At 36.0% G+C, this 25,242-nt stretch overlaps 1 protein-coding gene across 1 annotated transcript in view; it reads left to right on the top strand.

Moving 5' to 3' along the window:
- LOC133207387 (calcium-activated potassium channel subunit alpha-1a) overlaps positions 1-25,242 on the top strand; it is a 258,220-nt gene that overhangs the window by 173,571 nt on the left and 59,407 nt on the right. Inside the window, exons 19-20 of the mRNA XM_061344253.1 lie at positions 15,284-15,556; positions 19,852-19,945. Of these exons, the coding sequence (XP_061200237.1) occupies positions 15,284-15,556; positions 19,852-19,945 (367 nt within the window). The remainder of the gene's footprint in view (positions 1-15,283; positions 15,557-19,851; positions 19,946-25,242) is intronic.

Raw genomic sequence — 25,242 nt, 5'->3', positions numbered from 1 at the left:
TCAGCTTGGTAGCCAGAAGCAACCTGCAAGGCATATTTCTGGGTCATCGTACTTTCTACTGAGTACCTAGAACCTTTCCAAGTATTTGTATATGCCAGGATACGTAACCTTATGAATTTTTTTATGTGCTACATGAGAAGAGGAAATTGTTGTCACGTAACTCCATACTTTAAGTGTACTTGAAGTGGCACAAAACAAGCACCTATTCTGTATACTTCCTTTGATTGATGTTAAAGTAGACAGCAGGGACTCAAACAGATGAGGAAAAGTTTTAATTTATTTTTAAGAAGTCATGCACATATTTATTTTAGTATGTAAGTTATCGAATATGTTGATAATATGCTTTAAAATAGGTTAAAGTTCAGTTTTACTTTTACTGTTTGAGGCTATTCACCAGCTTCTGTTAACATTCCTTTTTATAATACAATGATATATTTCCTTGTGATATTTTACATATTACTGTATGCTATAATGCTGTGATTCACTTATTATCAATAATTTTAGGAAACCTGTCATTTGCTATCTCACACACGCATGCTTCATTGATACTGATCATATCTTGTTAGCATAGTACAATTATTCTGAAAAGGAAGGGTGGAAAAAGTGTTATTGCTGTCTAAGATTTGGCCAGCACCATCTGGTTAAAAAGTCATCTGGACGTTTTATTTTGACTAGAAATTCCGCGTAGGCAAATGTGAAACAAAAATGGCACAAGGCAAAGATCCCAATCTTGGCTGTGCCACTGACTTACTACATGACTATAGTTCTTTTTCCACCCAGAGACTCAATTATCCTACATTTTGTGCTAAGAAATGCTTTGACTTCCTTACATTTTGAAGTACTGAATATAATCCTGGGTGTCCTTTTGACATATTGATTCCCTGCAGAGGCAAATTTTCATGTTTTCTGATCTTTGCTGAGTGAGGTCATAGATACTTGGCAAGGAGGAAAGGAAAGTGAAATGGGGTATATGATTGAAAGGAGGAATGGAGAAATTACCAAAACTGCTTTGCTGCTGTCTAATTTAGGGAAGTTTCAAAAGAGGATACTATCTAAGAGGGTACGAATAGGTTCTGTTCATCTACACCAGCAGAGAAGAATCCCTTTTTAGATTTATGGAAAAAAAATATTTTTTAAATCATCTGCAGTTTTTAGCTGCTTATGAACTTTAATTGGAATGTAGACCTTGTTTACTGTGAGGAACTGCTGAAGGAAATCAAAAAAATCATTATAGCATCTTTGATCTTTGTCATGAAATTTCCTTTGTTTCTTCTTGCATAAAAGATTTTGCTTGCACTAAGCATGTTGCTTTCTCCATTCCCATGTTCCTGACATTATCTTCACACTCTAACTCAGTGGTGTTATGTGTTGTCTGACACGGCATGTCTGACAATATGGAGAGAGATTTTACATTACCATAGCTGTGCTATGGAGGACGAATGGCAACAAGAAATAGAGGTTCTGTTCTTGAGCAAACTCCTGCCAGAATGGACTACCAGGGGTGCCATCAAGCAATGTAGATGCTTTATTCTACAACTAGCCCCTCTTCTGTAGTACTTACATGATCCAATATGGCACATACTGATTGGACTTTCAGTAAAAACAGAAGTTGTGACATATGGACAATAGTTTAGAAATCAAAATAAACATTTGCCTAGCTGAAAAGTTTCATCAGCTAATAGAACTAAGATTTTTCAAGCAAAGAATAAAAACAAGTTTTGAGCCTAATGTAGTGATAATGCTTATTTCTGTAATATGAGGTAAAATCCACACTTGCAATCTGATATCATGTTTCATTAACAGGCATTTGTCCAGTGATTTTTATTTGTGCTTTATTAGAATTATTCCTGATCTACCAAAACATGCAAGAACTGTCAAGTTCTCTGTGATCAGTCAAATCACAAGATGGGTGGCAGTGATGTGATACAGTGTTTATTTAGAATTGCAGGGTGTGAAAATGATTATGATTCACATGACGAGGCAGCAGAAGGGTGAAAAGAAGCGAGATGCACTGCTGAGCAGAACAGGATGTACTTTTCTGGCCTCCGCTACATAGTGACTTTTGCAACATATGGGAAACATTTCCCAAATTTTCAGATGACATGCTAATATTTCTCACTAATACTGGAACTGGACTCCTAGCCATCTTGCATCGTGTCTTGGTTTTGGCATGAAATACTGGGTTTTTTACTTGGTTCTGAACAAAGCCAATAAGCTTTCCAATGTCAGAGAAAGCAAGAAAATAGCAAAATACATTTTAGTAACTCTTGGAAGCTAAGATCTGCTTTTGGTATTCCACAGAAAAATATTTATCTTATTGTGTGAGGTTGCACATTTTCAGAGTGCCATTCAAATTAAACTTTGAATGACGTTATGTGTAAATTGAGACATGGAAATGTAATTTTTGATTCATCTTATGTACAAACAATCTGCTGAAAATTAAATCCATTTTCATTTGGTAAAATACTAAGTATTTCCATAGTTCTTAAAATCTGAACATTTTAAGCCTCACACAGCTTAGAAGAATTGTCTGAGGAAAAATGAATATGGATATATAAAAAGCATTTCACTGTGTATATTTTGAGTGTTTCTAATCAAGAGTCTCACTGCCCTGGGTAACAAGATACATTTATTGATTTCTTCATTCAGACAGTAGAAAAGACAAGAGAGCAGTAGACTTGGGACAGATGTCTGTCTCAGCACAGATAATTGTAATGCAAGAATCTTCAGAGGCTGGAATCAGTAATCCTAGCTGTTTGACAAGATCCTTCTGTATAGGGAGTCCAACTTACAGGCATTGTACACTTTTGAGAGTTATATGACTCAGCAAAAGCCTTTTGTTATGTTTGGAAGAAAGAGAAGTAAATGAACACACAATTGCAGTGACAGAGAAGACTCAAGCCAAGATCTGCGATGGTGTAATTTGGATTTCTCTGATATTACATCAGTCTGAAATTCTGGAAGAGCAGGAACAGGCCTTCTTTCAACCCATTGGCACCAGAGGCTTTTGAGTATTGATTTATGTACTATGAATTTTGCACCATATCTGTGCTCTTCAATATGCCATTATTGTATAATTCTGCTGTTCTTAGAACTCCCTACACCTAAATTTGTCTCTTTTCAAACATGGGAGTATTTTAATTTTTGTTTCAGATCTCCCCTCTGATCACCACCACGTTATTTTTTATTATAGCATGGTCTATGGAACTTTTTTTCCCCTTTGTTTATTTGCTAGTAATTCCTGAAAAGACTATCTTCTACATGAATGAAAATGCATACTGTTTTTGGAATCGGGATTTCTAGGGTTATCATGTCTACTGTCTGACCAAGCTTTTTTAATGGTCTTTTTGATTGGCTGGTTGAATCTTTCAATGCTGCAGCTCTTCCATACACAGTTTTACTGGTATTTCTCATGCTAAATAGCCAGCTAAGCTCATTTTACATCTAAAAATTTAGCTTGAGGGAATGTAAGAATTGTATCTCTAGGCTCATATATTCAGCCTTAATACTCAAGCCCCAAATACCCCTCAGGAAATATGCTGAAGTTGTCCCTTGGGTCCCACAGATTTCCTCAGCAGTATCCTTGAGTTCTGGCCATGAGGGATATAAAATACATCAAAATATGCATTTGTTTTTAATCTGCCTTTAGCATATGAGTCTTTTGTCTGCCCTCTACTTTCTCTTCAAGCAGGACAAAATAAAATCCTCAGAGGTAAAGCTCCAAGCAGTTTACTTTTGGAAGATGACTTTCTTGACAGCTGTCAGTGTCCCCTGAGCACTAGATTTCTGGATGCTTTCAGTATCTGACTCTCAAAACATCTGGCAGCAACAATATTTCTAAATATACTGACATCCTGTGGCATTTGTGCTTGATATAGTTACTTAAAAGATAGTAAGTGACCTGTAGATTTTATGAAATCTTATATATCAATTTTTTCTTTGTTGGAGAGACTTCCTCCTCTTCCAGGTGATTGTGGACTTTACTGTGAAATTGGTGTGATCATTATAACAGAAATGCTGACAGTTCAGTGGGGTTTTTTTTTCAGAATTATTTTTTTTAATCAGTCTTCTTCTTCCTTATCATGCTACTTGTTTTGAAAATGAGCATCATCTATATTTAATTTTATACCCACAAAGTATATGTAATTTCCTTGGTATAACACTGAGCGCACCAAGCATTCTGCAGGACATTGCTAAGCAACCTGAGAGGCTGATTCAGTACTTTGAAGATCCTCTCTCAAAAATGCTCCATTACCTTGTTTCCTCTCGTTTCAGTGCCTTGTGTGCTAAGAGTGAGGGTGCTGCTGTCAGGCTACTTTTGCTTCCTCTGGTAATGTCCATATTCTCATCAGGGTTTGGTTAATGAAACCAGAAGCACAATACATTTACCTTTGATGATGTTTTCTTTCAAAAGCTGTACCTCGTCATGAGTTGTGATCCCCTTATGAGATCTGCCTGGTCCTTGTCATGAACTAAGCAAGCTTGACATCTCTATGTAGCTTTAGTAACAAAGTGAAAAATAAAAGGACAAAAGATACTTAATTATTTTGTTTTTTTTCTTCTTTTTTTTAAAGCTGGCTGTCCATTTAGTTTGGTAGATCAAGTAATATTTGCTCTCTTTTTCAAGTTGTTAGTCTTCATACTCTTATACTGTTGTAGTCTTACATAAAATGAATGTGAGTTGGCATGCGTTTGCATCTTACAATAATTATGAATAGTTCAACCTAATTTTTGCATGTATTTCAGTGTTATTAGTGCAGTATTTTTGAGTACTGGAGAAATAATCAGAGGGAATTTATAACAGTCATTTTTTAATTTTGTATGGAGGTTTTGATCCTTTTAGGTTTTATTTGACAAATATGATCTTTACTAAAGACATCCATCCTTTTAAGTATTCCTTCTGGTAGAGATCAAAACACTGTTGTAAGTAACATTGTTATTAGTTATCACCAGTTTATTTTCCACCCTTACTATATTGCCATCCCTTGCTTCCCCATAGAAATCAGTTTCAGCCAAAGAGCTGTATGCTTCGGCAGCAATATGAGTATTAATACTTTTGCGGGTTCTTTTTCAGATAGACATCACATTTCCATTTCTTCTATTATTATTATTATTATTATTGTTTTGGTTTACTTCCTGTTTTGCCATTGTTTACTTAGAAGTTATGTGCTATAATTCCCTAAATTTTCAATGAAATGAAATCGCAATGAATTGGGTTCTATCTCCATTTGTTGCTATCGCTATTTTTGCTATTGTTTTATAGGTTTAATCTTATTTATTTATGTCTCAGTTGTTTTTATATTAACATACGTATCAGGTGATATTTTTTTTGATACATTTGTTCAGAGAACAGGCCTTTACAAGAATGAAGTACATTGTCGAACTCATTAAAGTAAGAAGCACTTATAAAAATACTGTAGTGTTGTGAAGTATATTTAACTTTACGTGATAAAACCAGTATGTAACAATTAGATTTTTCATACAACAGGTTCGATCTATTTGATTAATTTGGATGTCTAGCCTCTAACTTACTGTACTTTGCATAAGAGAGTTTATCAGCAATTAACTTTCCCCACTTTTATGAAAGCCATACTTTAGGGAATAGAATATTGTTAAACTGCAAACAATGTACTAAAAATCTGTCTTCTAGCAAGAACATATTTACGTTTAAGAGCAGCAGAGAAACAGTGTTCTGTGTATACTTCTGTATAGATTTGAAGACAAACACAGCACTGGGGCTTGAAACTCCATGTAACCAGCAGGTGGTGGTGCTGGCTTGGAAATAAGAAGTGGCTGAAAAGCCTCGTAGAACTTTTTGTATGGATGCTGCAAAGAAACAGTTTTATTTAAAAAAATATTTATAATATTTCAGATTACTCATTTTAATTTCATAAAAGTGTTTCCAAATAGGTGTATACAGTGTAAACACTTGTATATAAACCAGTGTGTATGCAAACATGCACAGCATTTCATTTTACATATGAAAATGGGATTATGAACTCACAGGTAACAGTCATGTGAAGACCTCCATCCCAGAGGAATATTACAGCTGAACCTGAAAGAATATTGGGGATCACTGAGCCTGATCCTATTCACATTTAATAAGTGGGAGTTTTTCCACTGATGTGGATGAAGGCTGGATAAGACTGACAATAAGAAAGCCGGAGTTAAATGTCAAGATTTCAGTTCTTGTTCAGAGACACACACACTTCTACACAGTCTTTCATAAGGGTAAGCAAGGGCCAAAAGGGAAAAGAAATTCAATGGTAGTGAAGTTTTAAAGTAAAAAAAACAAACAGAAAAACACACACTCCCCCAGTCCAATTTATTGGTGGCATATTAACCACCTAGTAAAAAACCCCACACTGAGCGATGTCTTCTAAATTGCGTGTTTCAGTGACAACTCAGTGCAAAGCAGAGGAAGAATTAAAAAGTAAAATCTTAGTAGTTAAGAATAGAGTTCCCTAGATTTATAAGAAGTTTATGAAAATCTTGTCTTTACTCAACAGTGCTGTACTGAGACGGAAATGGGCACGGGGACCTGGTATGTCTTTTTGGGGGAAAGGAAAATGCTTTTATCACAAATTTGTTTTCACACTTGTCATAAGCAAGGTAAAGGTTACTTCAGTTTAAAGTTTCAGGATACGCAGGTTGGAATTACACTGGAAATGTGTACTTTTAAGATGTTGAGATGAATTAGCACTTTGAACCAAAAAAAAACAAAGTAATAATTGTAACTAGATTTCTGCAGGATGAAAACTACACTTCCCAATGTTCACAGGAAGGAAACAGCTGCAGCAAGACCTAGCTTGGAGTCCTGTTCCAAAGTAGTCAGCATATATCTATGCCTTTCCCTATGCACTGAAATACTCTTTATCTGAGGAACAGAGTCTGTGCAGTAAATACAAGGCTTCTAATCCCAAGGAGTAGGGCAATCACCAAGGTTTCCTCTGCTTACTTTTCCCCTTAGTAACTTCTAGGCGTTATATATTTTCCCCACTGAATTTAATGGAGCTAAGTGAATGTTAACAGCAAAGTGTTCGTGGTAAGTGGCCTTTTAAATTATTGTAATTTATGTTTTTAATAGTGACTTATTTTTAATCCACATAGAGAACTTCATTGGTTTTAGTGTGACTGATCACACTGTGAGTGTATTCAGTCAGGGAAAACTTCCTTTATTTTGTAAGAACAGGACAGATTTCTCCTACTGTTTGGTAGAACAACGTAACTACAGTCTACCCTCACTACCACTGCAACTTCTTCATTTGTGTGCCTTTCAGTTGGTGTCAAAATCCTCTCTGAGGCAATAGGACAAAGGACAATACACTTTGGATTGTTGTGTATTGAGACAAGGATTGTCCAGGACAATGCACTGAATTTAGAGCAATGGGTATGGAAATACTACAATTTGCTGTGTGTTGCTCTTGCTCTTAAAGAATCCCCCAAAGATGTGCCTTCTGGCTTTACATGTCATGCCTTTGGGAATTGTCAAAGGACAGCTCATACGGAAATCAATGTTCTTAAACTGGCACTTATTTTTTTTAAGGAAAGAAAAAAGCATAGAAATAAAAAAGATGTTTCAGTTAAAGAGCTACCTTTTCATGTCTAATTAAAAAACAATTAACCAAACAAAACCAAACAAAACCACTATAATAACAATTTACTCTTATCATATATGCATGTAGTAAGTTCTAATGGAATGTGTTCCAAATGTACTTACTTTAGAAACAGTAATAGCAACCACACCATCTTATACATGGTAGATGTGAGAAAATTAGTGATTAACATCCACATTTTCAGTTAATTTGGTTGCTTGAGTCGTAGCTAAAGCTGTAAGTGAGGAACTCTGTTAGAAGAGAATTGACGGCAAGTGAGCAACCCAAGGCTGTATAACAGATCAGTGGTAAAACTAAATCCCAGTCAAGAGATTCCCAGTCCTCTGTAGCCATGGGATCATCGGGTATTCTATTAAAAAGTTACCATGTGGCTTTAAGCAATCCTTTTGTACTTTGCTTCTGATAGATGCAGCAGCTGGAGCTCTAAAACGAGTTCATAGCTGCATGTGACACAGTAGGATACACAGGACCTGAACAGCTCTTTTCTGACATGCAGGGGTAGTGTTTTGCTGTTCCTCCTCCTCAGTGTTCAGATAGCAGAACAGCTTGTCATAATAAAGTAACAATTTAAAATTTAACTCGGAGAATATTTACATTCACCATACCCAATGAGAGACTTTGACTTTCCTTATTCTCTAAAGTGCACTCTCAAAAGACAGTCAATTCCATTCACTTTGATGTTTGTCTGGAGAACAGACCCCCATGAACACAAACCGTGTTCTGTTTTAAATTCTACAATTTAGACACATCTCCCTTTCTTCAGTCTTTCCCAAAATAAACTTTGCTTTACCCAAATAGTATTTTGTATGGGTAAAACGTGTGGAGAAGTCGATTGGACAGTTAAATGGACAGAAGGGAAAAAAGTCCACTGATGGTTTTTCTTAACTTTTCATTTGACAGTTTTCCGATAACAATATAATGACTTGAATAAACAATTACAGACTGAATCATAAACTTGAAAAGGCAATGGAGAATGGAGACTAAGAATCAAGAAAAATGTATGAGGGAATACTAAAATCTGCATCAGAAAATAGGTTCAAGGTTCATTGAACCTATGACTTAGTCTATAAATTAGAATTTGATTTAGAATTAAATAAAGTAGTAAATAAATAAAGTAGTAATTAAATTTTAAAAGTAGTAATTTAAAAAATAGTAATTAAAAAGTAGTAATTAAATAAGGTAAATAAATTTTTATTTACTGTGCACATTTGTCAGAGGAAAGGGAAGGTGATTGTTACATACCAATCATGTCACATTGTATATATACTTCTGTATAAGAACAAAAAACCAGGCCACTAGAATCTGAAGCCTTTCTTCTCTAAGTTGCCCAAGTGAATGTAAAGTGCTGTAGACATGGGAAAGACTTTCTTCCTGTTCCATTTTATCAGCTCTGCACACTGAAACATGAGATATGAACAGTTCCTCATCTAAAGTCCACTGAAGTCAATGTGTTTTCTCTGACTTCAGTGGAATTTGAATCAACTACATCTTGCTAAAGTAAATATAATAGAAAAGTAATGACAACTACTATCTGTAAAGAATTTGTAATAATTATGCTCTTGAATTAAACTGAAGGAGCAATGGGAAAAAAAATAATCTAAGTTCTACTGTAATTTTAGGGGGTTTCTCTACCCCTAAAAATAAATGGACTTTTTTTTCACCAAAGAGTCAAGTTAACAATTTACTGGGTTTCAAACATCTTTCTAGTCTGTTTTTCATTCTATATACATGTTACCCTAAAAGCTCAGGAACTTAAAGTTTATCATGGCTTCACAGAATATCAGAGCAGCTCTATTAATTGCCCTTTTACAGCATTCAGGGAAAAACAAGGGTGAGGAATATATCTGTATCCCTTATGCATGAAGAGAATTCAGACTGAAAGACCACGTATTATCAATGAAAAATTAAGTGTAGTATAGAATGCCAATAGAAAGAAAGAAAATAGGGCAATTCATTTGTCATTCAATTTCACGTGCCTTTGGCCACAATGTGCAAGCCTGAGACAAAAAGAGAACAAAAAAAGATGTTTCTTGGGCGGCACTGTTTCAAAGACCATATCTGATGTAAGCACCATTCAGTGTTTGTAAAATATTCTGAGATGGTGTTTTCTTGACATTCTCAGATTTTGCCATTTTCTTATCTGCTTCAGATGGCGCACATGGCAATTAAAAGCCAGTGAGCCTCAGCTGCTTTTCTAATGATGCTAGTATGTAGAGATACATATCATCTCTGATACAGAAACAGGTATCTTTTTCTATAAAGAAAAAACAATGAAATGAATTTCCCTCAGTTTGTAATGCACATAGAAACAAAACCAGCAATCTTGTTTCATTTGAATTGCCAGACCAAGCAAACACTGCTCTGCAGTTTCTAAGATTAACATTCTTGTGTTTCATCAAGCACCACTGTATTCTAGTTTCCAGTCAAGGATTTCATTACATCTGATACCACAAAAAAAAATGAAGTAAATTTGTAAAATAAATAGTTCATTAGCATAAAGTGATTTTTAAAGGGGAGGAATAATATTATTTTCCTAACAAATAACAAATGTTCCAATTAAACTATATTTCAAGATTATGCTAATTTTCAACCCAAACTGATTGGCCACATTTTCTTTCCTGAAACTACCTTTGATAAGAAATGCATTACAAACTCATCAGTTTAGCTTCCTGTTAACAAAGAGACAGCAGCCGTCTGGATTATTCTAGATCCGCAGTGAAACTGCCACACTATGTATGCTCAAAGTAAAGCTGTGCAAGTTTGACAAGGGGCAGATGAATCCAGGAGTTACTGTGCAGGGGTTTAAGTCTATGCGGCAGCTGACGGTTGAAATAATCATCTATATATTGCTCTGAGCTAGCTGGGGAAAGGTTGAAGCTGTATATTTTCAACATATCTAGCCTAATGGTTAATCTGTTGTCTTGTACAGGGAGTGCTGGGTGGAATCACAGCAATAGCTGACAGTTTGGAGGAATTGCTGTGGGTATTTTCAGTTGCCTGATTCACAAAGTGGTAGGTAGCAAAGCCTAAACAGGCTTGTCGTTGAAAGAGGGAAGTCATGCTCACTGTCAGTCCCATCAGAAGAACTCTAGTAGCCAAAAGCTCAATCAACATATTGATTATTTGCATTTAGTAATACAAAGCTGCAACTTGTCTTCACTGACCATGTGAAAGCTGAGCTTCATTGAAGACATGCCAGACTGCAGAACAGTGATTGCTCCTTTGGAGGTCAGCTGGGAAGATGCTGAAGAGAAAGAGAACAGTTAAGTTGGGGGGAGAAATAAAACATTTTTACAAACCAGGATAGCTTAACTGTTAAAAACACTCTCTATACTCCTAGTGCTGGATCTGGCATATCTGTACTGCAACATGGCATTACTCACTGCAGAGATTAAGGGAGTGCAGTATGAATTAGACTGAAACAAAAATGAAGTATCTGCAAGTGACAGCTCTGGCTGATGGCTGACTATGAAGGAAAACACTGTACTAGTGTCTGGCGAAAAACGGTGCTGAAAGCCTAGCAGCTGATAGAGATGGGGGAGGAAGGGAGCAGTGGGTATCGGTGGTGGTTGTTTAGAATGTCTGGTTTGGGTCAGGATATTTTTTTCTCCTTTAAAACACATTTTCATCTTCCCTTCCAGGCAAATCATGCTGAAGCCAGTTTCAGCCATTTTGTTCAAAGCACTGTACTGGTATTCTGCCTTGTTACATTTAAATTAAAGCTCAGCCCAGTTTTAAGTTATGGCAAGTGTATGCTCACAAAGAATAAACAGAGATTGCCACAGGCATTAGATTAACTACATTGGTTGTTTTAAAAATGTTCAGGGGCTTGCAGATTGTATTTAAAATTATCTTCATGATAATAAATAAAATGTAGAGAAATAGAAACAGGCACGTTTCCATAATAGAGACTGTAGGCAAGCGTATATTCATTGAGCTTGAAAGGGAGGTCTTGAGGGTGGGGGAAAGGAATAAGAATGCATGCAGCTTCAAAATATGTTTACATAAATTGCATTAATATCTCACATTTTATAGATCTGATTTTTTATCTGTCTAATGTTGACAGATTTCCTGGGCAAGTTCTCTGCAGCATTTACCAAAAGTAGGTAGTGTCCACCTACGGTGCAATTAGGAAATACTACAGAAAACATGAATTCCTTATTCTTACTCTACTCTTATCCACTTCCTTATTGTTTGCCATGCTCAAAGAGCTATTCAAATTTGCTCTCAAAATGACCAGTAACTGTTTCTATTCTCAGATAACAATGATAAAGCCTTATGGATACATGGCAAGTGTCCCGAATAGTTCTAATGAACTTTGGCAGAATAAGTAATGCAGGCAGCATGCTTGTCCTGTGACCATTTGCATTAAAAATAAAGGTTTATATCTTATTTGATAAAGAGAAACTGATCTGTGACTAGAAAATAGCCTCTTTTAGCAGACTTGCTGGTGCTAAACTCATCACATACTTGGAAGAGAGCACTTGTGGATTTGGAGGTTGTGATTTAACATTGCACAGTGGTACAAGAAGTTAGCCCAATCCAGACAGTTTGGTTGCCAAACCAAGTGAGGCAATGACAGCATGTAAGGATGTATTTAGTTCCATATAATTAACAGCAATCTTTGTTTCCCAGATATGTTTTCTGTGGAAATTGGTCCACATAGTGGTGCAAGCACCCTATCAGATTTTTAATTATTAATAAAAAGAAACCCTTTGCTGAGCAACAGGGTGCTATAAAAACCGTTTTAGGTTCTGCATATTATAATATGTATCTGTAGAAGTGATGGTGTGTTTCTCACTGAGTTGCATAATACTGCTTAATCTGAAAGCATAGTAATCTCTTGTGTTCAAAACTGCACATCTGTGCTGGTATGTGCAGTTCCATGTGCATCGCGACGTGCTTGTGTTTGTGGCACAGGGTGCATGTACAAATTGACAGGCTATTTAGAACAACCGTTTTTACTCGTCTAGGATAAAAAATATGTTATTGTATGAAAGGAATGGAGAAAGAGATAATTATGTCTATCAAAGATAGGTTGTTCAGATATTATACTGTACTCTTTGCTTTTCAAGATTGAGTAAAAAGACATAAGCCATAAACTGTTGGAGTCAGAAAAAAGCTTGTCCTATGAACACGGTACTCCATACTCCTGTACTACGGGACTTCTTCCATTTTCTTCTGAAGCAGTTGAGCTCTTGTCTGAGGCAGGAGGTTATTTCACCCTCTATGGGGTGAAACTGGTCATTAGAACTTTTAAAATCTGGAATAATTTGACAAAAATGGCAATTCTGTTATCCCCAGTGTTTAATGTGTTGCTTTTCAGTGGTAGTACCTAAGTACACTGTTGGAAATAAAAGCAAGTAGGATGTATTTTAAGCAGCTCTGTCTGCCTTCATGCTGAACAAGATCATGTGATGCTATTAAATATGATGCCAAGCTCAAGCTATAAGACAAGGTATTTTAGTTCTGGCTCATGCTGTGACACTGCAAGCACAAGTTCTTGGGAAAGCTTGCTTATATCTGCATGAAATATGCCATAAGACATACATGATTATGGAAGTTTAGTGCTTAATAGTCAGGTCTGGTATCTGAAACCATCACTTATTGTACTTCAGAAAAAACTGTAAAAAGATTATGATGTTTCTTAAACAACTTAATTGGAGGGTGGATAAGCATTATTAATAGGTTTTGGTCTTCTTCCATTGTATGTGAAGGTACTTTGATGTAGGCATTTAGATTTATAAAGATTATTTCAAATATTATTATTATAATAAAGATTTTTCAAATATTATTAAAAATAGAATTGGATTGATGTATTTCAAACTGTTCAAATACGTGCTTGACCAGTGACTTATGTAGTGAGGTAAGTTTCTGCAGTGATATTTTATCATCTGAAAATTGTTTCACTAGAGGAATATCAAAGATAGAAGTTCAAGATTTGCAAACCCCCAGTAACTCCGAGGTAAGATTGATAATTTTCAAGTATTGTATCCAATATGATACACAGCATTTTTATGGAAATTTTGCTAATCAGATATATGCTGTCCTCCAGTGATTTAAAATTTATGTGAAATGTCATGAGTAGATATTATTATCATTCTACTTTAAATATTACTACTATTAGCAAAGAACAGAAAAACATTGTGAGTTAGACACTAATTCTGTTCTCACTGATTTTTGTATTCACTCAGAGCAGTAGCAAGCATCGATTCAGAGATCATTGAATGGGAATGGATACTTTGTCACCAAATAATTGAACCTTGTCAAAAAGTACATACAAATTACTCTTTTATGACTGAGAGAGATTTTGTGCCTAAACATAAATGGAAAGCACATGGATGCTATGTATGTGTCTTTCCCATTACCAGACATATTTCTAGCTGATGGTAAATTAGATAAAGATGCCTAAAACCATGCCAACCTCCTCAAATAATTTGGAGCTACTGTCTGCTCGAAGTTCTCCATGAAAACTTGAAGGCAATTGAAACACATGGAAGTAATACTACAATATTATCAGTCCACGAGCTACTCCCTACCTAACCTCCTCACCTCATTATATATAACAGAATATAAGGTCTTAGTGAATCAGTAATATACTTTCTTCTCTATAATATACTCTATATATTCTCTATAATATATATAATGAAAGGACAAGGGGAAATGGGTACGAACTGGAACACAAAAGGTTCCACTTAAACCTGAGAAGAAACTTCTTCTCAGTGAGGGTGACGGAACACTGGTACAGGCTGCCCAGGGAGGTTGTGGAATCTCCTTCTTTGGAGACATTCAAGACCCGCCTGGACACGTTCCTGTGTAACCTTATCTAGGTGTTCCTGCTCCGGCAGGGGGATTGGACTAGATGATCTTTTGAGGTCCCTTCCAATCTCTAACATACTGTGATACTGTGATACTCATGCAGAATGAAATTAGCATTAGAAGATCATTACTGCATATTTTTACCAGAAAAGCATTTTGTAATTGTCTTTTATGGAGTTTATAATTTGTTAGTGGTGTAAAAATGTGGGATTTCTTTGTTTAATTAGCTTTGATATATTAGTAATGGAAGACTAAGGATCACAGTTTTAAGATAAATCCATATTCAGAAATTAAATTTATTAGCTTTCTTTTCAGAGGTGCTATGTATGACTCCTGAAATTTACAGTATTCAGCACTTCTGAATACCCGACAACTTTTATGTAGGCTTCTAAGCATCAGTTTAATTCCATAAGTATGCTTGCACAATTTTGAAGTCTTGGCCTTACTTTTTTCCACGATTCTTTATTTATTTTAATAGCAGCAGAGTGCTCTACCTCCCTTGTCATTTTCAGTGGATTCAAAGGAATAAACATCTTCCACAGCTAGTGTATCTCAAAGTCTTTATCAACATGTGGGAAATGTTTCCTCAGACAGTTACCCTATGATGGGATTATTGCTTAAAGATGATAATATTGTGGAATGATCCTTTTATAAGTATTCTTTTATAAAATGGCATTTTTAGAAAAAACACTTGAGATAGCTGAATAAGCCTTTATTTCAGGAGCAGAAACTGATACTTTAAGCTTTAAAGTTTGTATTTCCACATAATATCAAAACTGATTCATGTTTGTAGTTTGAAATAATTTTTAATACAAAGACATTAATTCAAACTTTTTCTTATTGTTTAGAAGTAAAGAATGCAGCTAGATCAAGTTACCCAAAATGTTCATATCAATTCAAGAATGCAACTGCTAATGCATTGGTTGGTGCCAAGTCCACTGAAGGAGTCACGGAACCTGTTCCACTTGTTAATAACCGTAAAGGGAGCCTCATCCTACCCAACAACTTATTGAGTTCTGTTGAACAAGGAAAATCTACATACTGTAGATTGCAAAGGGCACTCAGCTTGCCTGTAAAATACCGCTACCACTCCCAAAAGCCTGGGTTGAACCAAGATCTCCGTAGGTAGCCTTGTAGCTGGATGCATAAAGCAATATATACTGGTTTGTGCATGGTCTTGCAGTCTGTTTTCAATGTGACTATGACATTACTAATGCTCTATTAAGTGCTTCCAGATGTGGATTTCTCCAGGTGTGGTGATTAATAAGTTAATTGATTTAGCTAGTCAACTAATGTTTCTGGGTGGTTTGTGCTTTACCTTTCATAAGGATTATTTGCTCTGAAGAATTTACATGCTAGGCAGAATGAGTTTACCAGGTATTCCAGTCCATGAGATGTAAAATAACATAGATGTTGTTTCAAATCCTGTATCTTTTGGGTATGTAAAAACAGTGTCTGTAAGCTGTTCTGCTAGTGACCTGCGAGAGGCGGTGAAGGAGACAGGTTTATTTAGAAAATAGTAACAAAATGAGAAAGAAAAAAGCTATGAACTTGTTGACTGTTTCAGAAAGACATTCCCTTCATTTTGCTTTAAAAATGGAATGAGGATAAAAGTCAAGTAATATGTTGTTACAGATGTTCAGTTCCACATTAAGGCTGTAAAAATTACCAGCACATCTTAAATCAATTCGTAGAACATTGTCTGGATATTATGTCACTGAAATTATGAATCCTCTTTGCACAAGAATAAGTAAACATGTTAAAACAGTGTAACTTTTAAATTAAACTCCAGTATAAACTGAAGCATCTGAAACCTCATTAGGCTCGCCTGACATTTTTCTAGAAGTGAGTCTTCCTGAACTGTAAACCTGTTAGATTCTTTGCCTATTAGACAAGTGAGCACTGGATTGTTACAACAGTACATAATGTGTTATTATACTTAGGGATGCACAAACAAGCTCTTGAATTTTGTTAGAACTCGGAAGCTGGAGTTCTGATTCTGTAAAATTCTGTGTCCAGTTCTTGAACTTATTTGAAATTTTGATGAAAGCTGGTGAAAAAAAAAAGTCTGCATAATATAACTGTATTTTAATGGAAATCATGCATAAAGACATCAAAATACTAAAACCAAGGACTTATTAACAAAAACACTAGGTCAAGCATACAACATCAGAGTTGAGTTGTCATATATCATTTTTGAAATATGCTTCTCTTTCATATGAACAAGCAAATTTAGGACTCCATTTTAAATGAATGCAGACACAGGAACCATGAAAAAAAAATGACCTTTTATGGCTTTACTAAAAATTTTGTTAGATCTGTTTTCTTAAATATGCAGGAAATTGCTAAGAGTATCTGAAGGATAATAATTAAGTATGTTTTATGTCCTACTTAGTACTAAGAAGCCACTTGTGAGTTATCATTGCAACACTTTCGGGAACCAAGCCATAAGTAATGGTGTCCATTATATAACATTCACATATTTCAGCTGCATGGATTCCCTTCCCCCATTATTATGGAGCTGCGTTTCTAATATGCAGCTGCCCTTTAAAGTCTATGCACAAATATCACATCCAAACAAAATATTGTTTGGATGTGATATGATTAAGATAGATCACCTTTCATTGCTGCAATGAGAATAAATGGCTTCCTTGCTTAATCAAGGCATTGCTTTAGCAACAAATTGAGATCTCTCAGAAGGCTTTTCTAACAGATACTAACCAATGAAATACATTAACCTTGGACTTTCCAGGCAGTTGGTGACAATAGCATAGTTTGGATATGACAAGCATGTATCAAAAGAGGGAGCTTATTTGTTGTAGATGCAGTAACAAAGATAAATGCAGACTGCTAGAAATCTAATTGTAAAAATGGTTGTTCTGTTTGTTTGATACTAGTAAGACTTTGGTATTTAATTGGACATCAGGATAGCAATTGGCCACACTGGAGAACGCAAATGTTGGACCATGCAGTACAAAAGATACTTATTATACTAACTTGCAGTATCTGTAAGAATCAGACAGGAGTCTTATTAGCTAGCTGAAAACTTAGAAAATTATTCTTTTTTTAACAGTGCTTTCTGTTGTTCATGGAAATATTTCTGTTTGTAATACCATCTACAGTTGACTTGTGTTAAGATTTTGCACACAATCCTGATGGCTATATATTTTCCTTAAACTGTTAAAATGGTGTAACAATAGACTTTGCTTATGGTGCAGTACTAAATCTGTCAACAAACATTCTGTAATCCCATGGAAGTAGATTAAATTAAGTGAAATTTAGAACTTTTTACTACCAAGAGAGCAAAATGTATCAGTTGTAGATGGCTTCTGGAAGGAACATTTTGCATGTTTCTTGTTTTTTTGGTCTTTTAAGTGGTGGATTCTGAATATTTCTATCCTATAAAGAACAAGAGAGAACAGTGTACGTCTTGAAAGCAACATATTGTCTGTATGGAATAGCACACAAATAACTTTTTGATAGACAAGTTTAAAGCAAGACTAGGCCATTTCCAAATGAGTGATTTGCAGAGGGTATTCTGGTACTTTGTTATAATCATAATAGAAATACAAATATAGTAGAAATGGAAATAAAAAAATAGTACTAAGAAAATAATTCTGTGCATATTCATATTACAAATAGCTAACTGCTGAAGTGATTATCTTGATCCAAACAGTCACAAGGAAAATTTCAACTTGTAGATTTTTGAGAATCTTCTATGGGCTTATTTATCTCTCTGACAAACAAAAAAGGGTACTTGACTAGTCAGCAGTAAGCATTTGCACTATAGAACCCTGACTTTGGAAAAAATAAAAGTCATATGTGAAGAAAATGGCTTTGTCTTTGGGGATGGTGCCTGAGAAGAAAAGAAAGTTAAGTTAGGGAAAAAAAATTATTATTGAAGAGTCATTGCACCATTCTTTGGGTATTTTGGGGGAGGTCAGTGGCATTTTTTTAATCTTGTTTAGTTTTTCTTCTGTGATATTTTCTGTTATTTTGATTCCCTTGACTTGTTAGATGATATCAAATCAGTTAAAAAGTCAGCACATCTGCTTTTTCAGAGCCCAGTCTTTTGGTCTTGACAAGGTAAAATGAAATGCCATAGCCAACTTGGGCAAACAGACACGATGGCCAGAATTCAGCCTGTAATAAAATAGTGTCAGAAGAGGGTTATAGCAGAAGGATAGTGCTAATTTCTTCCCATACAGGCCCAGGGTAGATGACATACATCCAGGTTTTGTTGTTCTTCCTGCGTAGCTTGTTGCAGATAGAATTTATTTTTTTTTTCCAGCCTCTGCTTGTGCACTGCTAATGTGTCTTGAGATCTTGTAATATAGCTGCTGCTGCTACTACTACTAATAATAACCTCTTTCCTTTGAGCTTTAAAGTAACAGCTTCCTAGGCATCAGTTATATTCTAGTACATTTTTTTCAGTTAACAATAGGATGAAAAAAGGTGTATTTTTCTTTTTATTTGAATAACCTAGTGTTAGTATGAATTTGAGAAAGCAGGCATAAGATAATTCTGTTTGATAGCACACGCAAACCTCATGTGCAGATTATCAAGTGCGGTAAAAATCTTGAAGCAGGAAAAATGATGGTTAATTGTTACAGATGAGTTATTCAAAACTGCACTTCTTTAAGCAGTGTGTATTGTGGCATAGATTATCCAAGAGTAGTTTATGATTGGCAAAACTCTATGTGATTTTACATCTGGATCTGTCATTGAAAATGCACCTCATCTTCATTAAAAAATTGCATAACACATGCATCCTCTGTTATACAGGTATTGTGTCCCCACTTCCATTCAACCTCATTCTGTTCACTCCTGTTAAAACTCCCTTTTGTGAGAAGGGTAGAATGATGAGGTCTGACTTGTGCTGGAGATTTCTGCACAATGGCAGGCTGCATTCACATTCTCAAGTAACTGAATCATTGAACATCAAGGCATTGAATATTTTACATCTCTTCGTGAAGACTCTATTGTTTGGCATGTGAGCAGCAAGAACCAACTGGTGTCTAGTTCATTAGCAAAAGCAGGCTGGCAGCTTTGTCTTTCTCTTTTAGTACTTTGTCTTTCTGGGACTATAGCAGAGCACTAATTCTACTTTTCTGTAGTGCAGATTAACTGAAAATAACTCTTAAGAATAACTCAAATGTTGTCCCCCCTCCTTTGTTTTTGAAGTATGAAACCAATTTGAAAGCCTGTGTTCAAAACCGTGATATTCTTCCCTGCTTCTCCTTCAAACCAATCTCTTTCACTAACATGTATTTGATTTTTATTACTGTTGGGCCTATGTTAGCAATGAAGTATCAGTGCGTGAATGGAGACAGAGTGTGTGTTCTTTGCTACTTCACTTGTATTTCACATTGCACTTAGATCAGTACTTAATCTCATGAGTTCCTTATATTTCCAGTTGAAGATGAGCAGCCGTCAACACTATCACCCAAAAAAAAGCAGCGAAATGGAGGCATGCGAAATTCACCCAACTCCTCACCCAAACTGATGAGGTAAGACTGTAAGAAACTTGTATCTTCATCTCCTTTCTTCCTTCCTTGCTCTTCTTCTCCCCCCCACATCAAAAATAAGGGGAGAGGGGTAGAAAAAAAGATTGTTAGATGTGTCTGAAAGGCTGAAGTATTTATTCTGTCAGCTTGTCAGCAGTTAATGATAGAGCTGAAAAAAATTCTGTCATAAAAAACAGTTTGAAAAGCTGTTTGAAAAATACATAGGCTTTAAAGTCTTAGCTGTCACCCTGTCCTGTCCGTGTGTAGTTCTTAAACAGCAGTGGCACTAATGATAGCACTAACCAATCAGGGGAACTCATGTGGTTAGTTTGCCTCAGGCAATTCTCTTTTTGTTGGATTCCCTCTGAGTACTGTTTTCTGTACTTAAGGCCATATGTGAGATGTATCATCACAATCAAAAATGAACCTGAATATTACCTTCCTTTTATCCTGTCGATTGAAATCAAATTTCTGTTAATTGATTTAGACTGATAAAAAAGTCTAATAATCTATGTACTTGCCAAAGCAAAGTTCAAAACTAATGCAATTTTAGTCAGGCTAAAAGCACATTAATTATGAAATACAGGCATTTTTAAGAGGGTAGTGCATACTCTGAAAGTGGGTGATGAAAACATCATCTTGTTAGTGATGTTTTCCCCCTGTTGCTATGTATATATTATTTTATACCAGTAGGCCTTTCTATGATTATGTAGTTTTCTTCCATAGGACAAACTGCCTCTAAGAGATTTGTTAAAACTAGAAAAGCAGCAAGGAATTGGAATCTATTAAAATAGTACAGCATTTGCAAAAGATGCTTCACCTTTTGCCTGCTCAGTCAGAGCAGGATCAGAGAGTAGACATGGAGTTTCTACAAGGAGGGTGTTCCTGCTCTGGTTTTGCATACCTAAATAGCTAGGCTGGAACCTCAGTCCATAGTTGTATCCAGAACTCAATATCATAGCAGATATTTTCCACTGCACATATATATATATATATATATACACACACAGAAAAATGTAAACTTATTTATATACATAAACAGACACATTCAGTTTGGGTTTTGGGTGTATGTGTACCTATAACTGCTCTCTAGTCACAGGAGTTAAGTGAAAAAAAAACCATAATGTGAATATATAGTTCTTTCCATATATAAAACCATTGATGAAATTTATTTTGTCCCTTTAATGATTCTGGCTATAGGTAAGTAATACCCTTATTTGTATTTCAGTCAGTTGACTAGAATTTTCTTTGGCCAGTTACAGAAGCATCCATTTTACAGTTTATTGTTACTGCAATATAAGGTCTATTCAAGGACATGACTTCTAGAAGTCATCTTCATCTCTGTTTAGAGTACAGAACCGAAACTGAGATTGATTCACAGAGGAAAATGCACCTGCTTTAGTTTCTTTTTCCTATTGACCATCTACCTCTGTTAAACGTGTCATTAAAAGTTTTCTGCCTTCCTGTTAGCTCAGCCTTGCCCATATGACACTGATTTACATGCTTGTTTACAGTTTATGAGGAAGAATAAAATGAATAAAATGAACATACTGGCAAGCTTCTCATTTTTATGGTGCCAGTTGTCATGCTAGCCTCATTTTCAATTTACTTACCTTTGGACAGACTTCTTATCTGGTGCTAATAGTTTTAACCTCTTAAAGTTTTAAACATGTGGGAGATTCATCCACACACACCCGCCAAATCCAAATTTTGTGGAAGAAGAAATAAAAGGAAAGAGAGGGGAAGAGAGAGAGAGCTGAACACACTGTCCCTGTTTGCTATGTAAAGTATGCCTCATTTCTTTGATCTTGAGTAATAATAATTCTGGGGAGTTATACTGTTTTCATATGCTTCAAAGCTGTGTCAAAGTTTTGCTGCTTAAGGGTACTTCTTTATTCTATTGGCTCTTGGGTACTGAGATGACAGGTCCTCTGTACTAGGTGCAGGCTTTTTCAAGTCATAGCCTTCAGCAAAACATCAAATTACGAAATACAGGGTAACATACTTCTACACAAATGCCTTTCCTGTAGATATATTATACCATATATATTAAATACTTTAGTGTTACATGGTACATTTTATGTGCAATAGAAAGTGATGGTTTGAGGTAGCCTTAGGGGTACTTTTTTCCACAAGCAGAAAAAGCTAGTGTATACCGTATCAAGTATGGTTTTTACAGGACTTTCTGCCCGAAGGCCTTTGTAAATAAGTAATGATCAACAGATTGGCTGTGGGTTTTTGAAAAGCATGCCTGTGTCAGTTTGCATGATGGGGGAAGATTTTCAAAGTGGAGCCTGCTTTCATTGCCTGCTGAAGAGGGACTGAGGGAGAGTAGTCATCCTGAGCCTGAGCTGTCTGCTCAGTAGCACATCAGAATTGCTAAACACAGGCCGAGCAGCAAGTGGAGAACTTGCCAGGCTTCCAAATCCAGACATTGTTTTCTTCTTCTTCTTCTCCCTTGCTGCTAAATTTATTCACCAGCCCTGTGTTGGCACCCTCAGCCTCTCCCCAGACCCAACCTCTTGTCTCTTCACCTTACCCTTTATCTACACTGACTTAACTTTGGTTAAGGTGCTAAATAAGACAAAGTGGATTGAATCGGAAGAGAACTCTGTTAAGCTTTGTGTGTAAATTTCTCCTTTCTGATAAACAAAGGTGGGCTATTTTATCTGCTGTTTTATATCCTTGTGAATTACCTAAAGTGACAGGTACTTGCTTTCCTGCCCAAAAATTTTTAGTGTATGTCAGCTAAAGAGGTACACAAGAGGTAAATCAGCTAAAGCATTGTCATATCTGTAGATGATATTTATCTTTAAAATATTTTTCCTAAATTTACTTTAAGAACTCATTTTCAAAGCCAGCTTCACCCCTGTTCCTCCCACAGAAACAGGTGGCTACTTATTTTCCTCAGTTATGGGCCTGGACCTAGAGGGGGCCTGAAGGACAAGAAGTCTGGGGCATATAAAAAAGTGAAATATGTGAAATAGTTCATTTATAATAATATGTGAAAAGTTCATTTATAAATGATAATGTGAGTTGTGACTTTAGAATCACTTTCTGAACAGCCCTACAGTTAAGATAATGTTGAAAATGCTTGTATTTCCACAGTGGGGGTGCAAATCAGGAAAGAGGGTATTATGCCATAGGATAAAACTTTATGACTTTGCCGTCACCAGAGTAGAACAGGGTATGAAAGCTATATCATAAACATTCCCTGGGACATTGCGAGAGGAGGTCTGACAGGTGCTTATTTAGACTTGGTCAAACAGAGGGAATTTTGGGGTTTTACTCACATGTAAGTAGAAAGCTGTACTGCCACATATGATCCAGATAGATAGATGGAAGACATCTTTTCAGTATAATATTTTTGATGTTATTGTCTCTATATGCCAGTATATTACTAACTGAAATAAATAGATGGTAGGCATACAAATGTTCGTTGTATACATCACAGATGCTCTCTATTCACATTTAGAAAGTCACTGTTCTAACTGAATCCTGCATCGCATCAGATAACATGAGCAGAATCACACTGATGCAATAGTGGAAGAATCTAAGCAATCAGAAATAAAACTTTCAAATTCCAACTATAGCTACAAATGCAAATTAACTAGAAAAATGCTCTGCATTGTCATTATTATTCTACCTGGTTTACATCAACAGAATCTGTCCCATTAAACCCACAAGAATATGGGTATTATTTAAAAATAGTTTAAACTCCAGTAGGAAAAACTGGTACATCTGTAGCGATGTGAACACAAGCACATCCTATTACAATGAAAAGTAAAATTTAAATAGGAAGTAGAAGGAAAATGAAGGAAAGCTCTGAGTATCAGACTAATCACAAATCAGGTCTCCTTCCTGAGACAGAGGAGAAAGTTAGAACCATTTGATGCCTCTGGTGTCGTGCAGTGATATCAAATCACCTGTTCATCGTCTCACAGTCACAGGGTTTGGTGCATGTTATTGATGAACAGCCATGTTAACTATGAGGCTACATTGCCTGAATATCAAATAGCAAAGCTAGTTTCTGTTTTTGTTTTGGTTTAGTATTTTTTAATATGTCATTTTTGATTCCAGAATGACCAGTAAACATGTGAAAAGCCCTGGATATGAATAAAAAAAGCCACTTAAAGGGACTGTTGCTGGGGCTCAAGTCTGCACTTAATGCTTTGGTAGCTGCTACTGCATGAGTGGAATACACTGATTTGAAGGAAACGTCAGCCCAGCTGAGTCAAAGTACCTCTTAATGCAAGAACAAATAGCATATGACAGGGCCCAAGGGGCTTGAAGAGCAAACATAGTTTGTCCCTGTCCACTCTGAATGTAGTGGTGTAGTTGACACAGCATACTCAGCAAAGGGTCATTATCATTAGTGTCCCTGATCACATAAGAATCAGAGGCATCAGAGGACGCTGGGTTTTCAGTGTGTTGCCAAGGAGAATTTCATAAGCCTGAGGATTTTTCTTGATCCAGGATCTAAAATAATTCCCAACCAAACTATAAAACTTGCTCAGAGACTGTCAAAACCCAGCTAAGTGACATGAAAAAAGTGACCTTTTTGGCATATGATTCCAGAAACGTAGTGAGATTTATCTGAAGTTGAGAGGAAACCTCCTGTCCTTTTTCTTCAAGTTGGATATAATATTTTAAGTATATGAACAATGGCTGCACACATTGTCTCCTCTGCCCACCCAGCTACTTGCATTTAAATGTATATACACATTTCTGCTAGTGCCACTCAGGGTGAATTTGTATTGCCCCTGCCACTGTAGTGCTGCCATTCCATGAGCTGAAACTGAGGTTTCTCATGGAAACCGAAAGACGTAATGGAAGATCTGGAGGGCAACATTTCTCAAGCAAAATCTGGTAAAATACGTTCAATCTGATGATTTTCTATGACTCTCCAAACCAGGCATGAAAGTAAGATTTGAAGAGGTGAAAGCTAACTGATTAACCACAATAATGGTTTATAATGATGTCCCTCAGCCTTGGAGATTTCTATGATGTACTCTATAATTTGCATCCTTTGTTGAGGATTTACAAGACTAACTTTATGCAGTGCTAATATGCAATGATAACTAAGCTGCAGCACAGCAGGTATTCAGTAGCACTTTTAACTTCCTGATTCTGTTTTACAAGTTCATTGCAGCCAACATGAGCAACAGGAGTAGCTCAGTAGTTGCTATGTTATCTTAGACCCGTTTTTAACAAGGTTATATAATGAAATGGTTTGAATGATAGGGGGTAGTATAGCCTTCTGACTGTTGCTACCATTGGAGGTTGTGTTTTAAACCATG

Source organism: Neopsephotus bourkii, unplaced genomic scaffold (genome assembly GCF_033783945.1).
Source record: "Neopsephotus bourkii isolate Nb327-2 ecotype Australia unplaced genomic scaffold, CSIRO-AGI_Nbou_v1 NB_196, whole genome shotgun sequence".
Classification (NCBI taxonomy): domain Eukaryota; kingdom Metazoa; phylum Chordata; class Aves; order Psittaciformes; family Psittacidae; genus Neopsephotus; species Neopsephotus bourkii.
The sequence above is the reverse complement of the archived record's forward strand: the minus strand, read 5'-3'. Positions and strand labels throughout refer to the sequence as shown.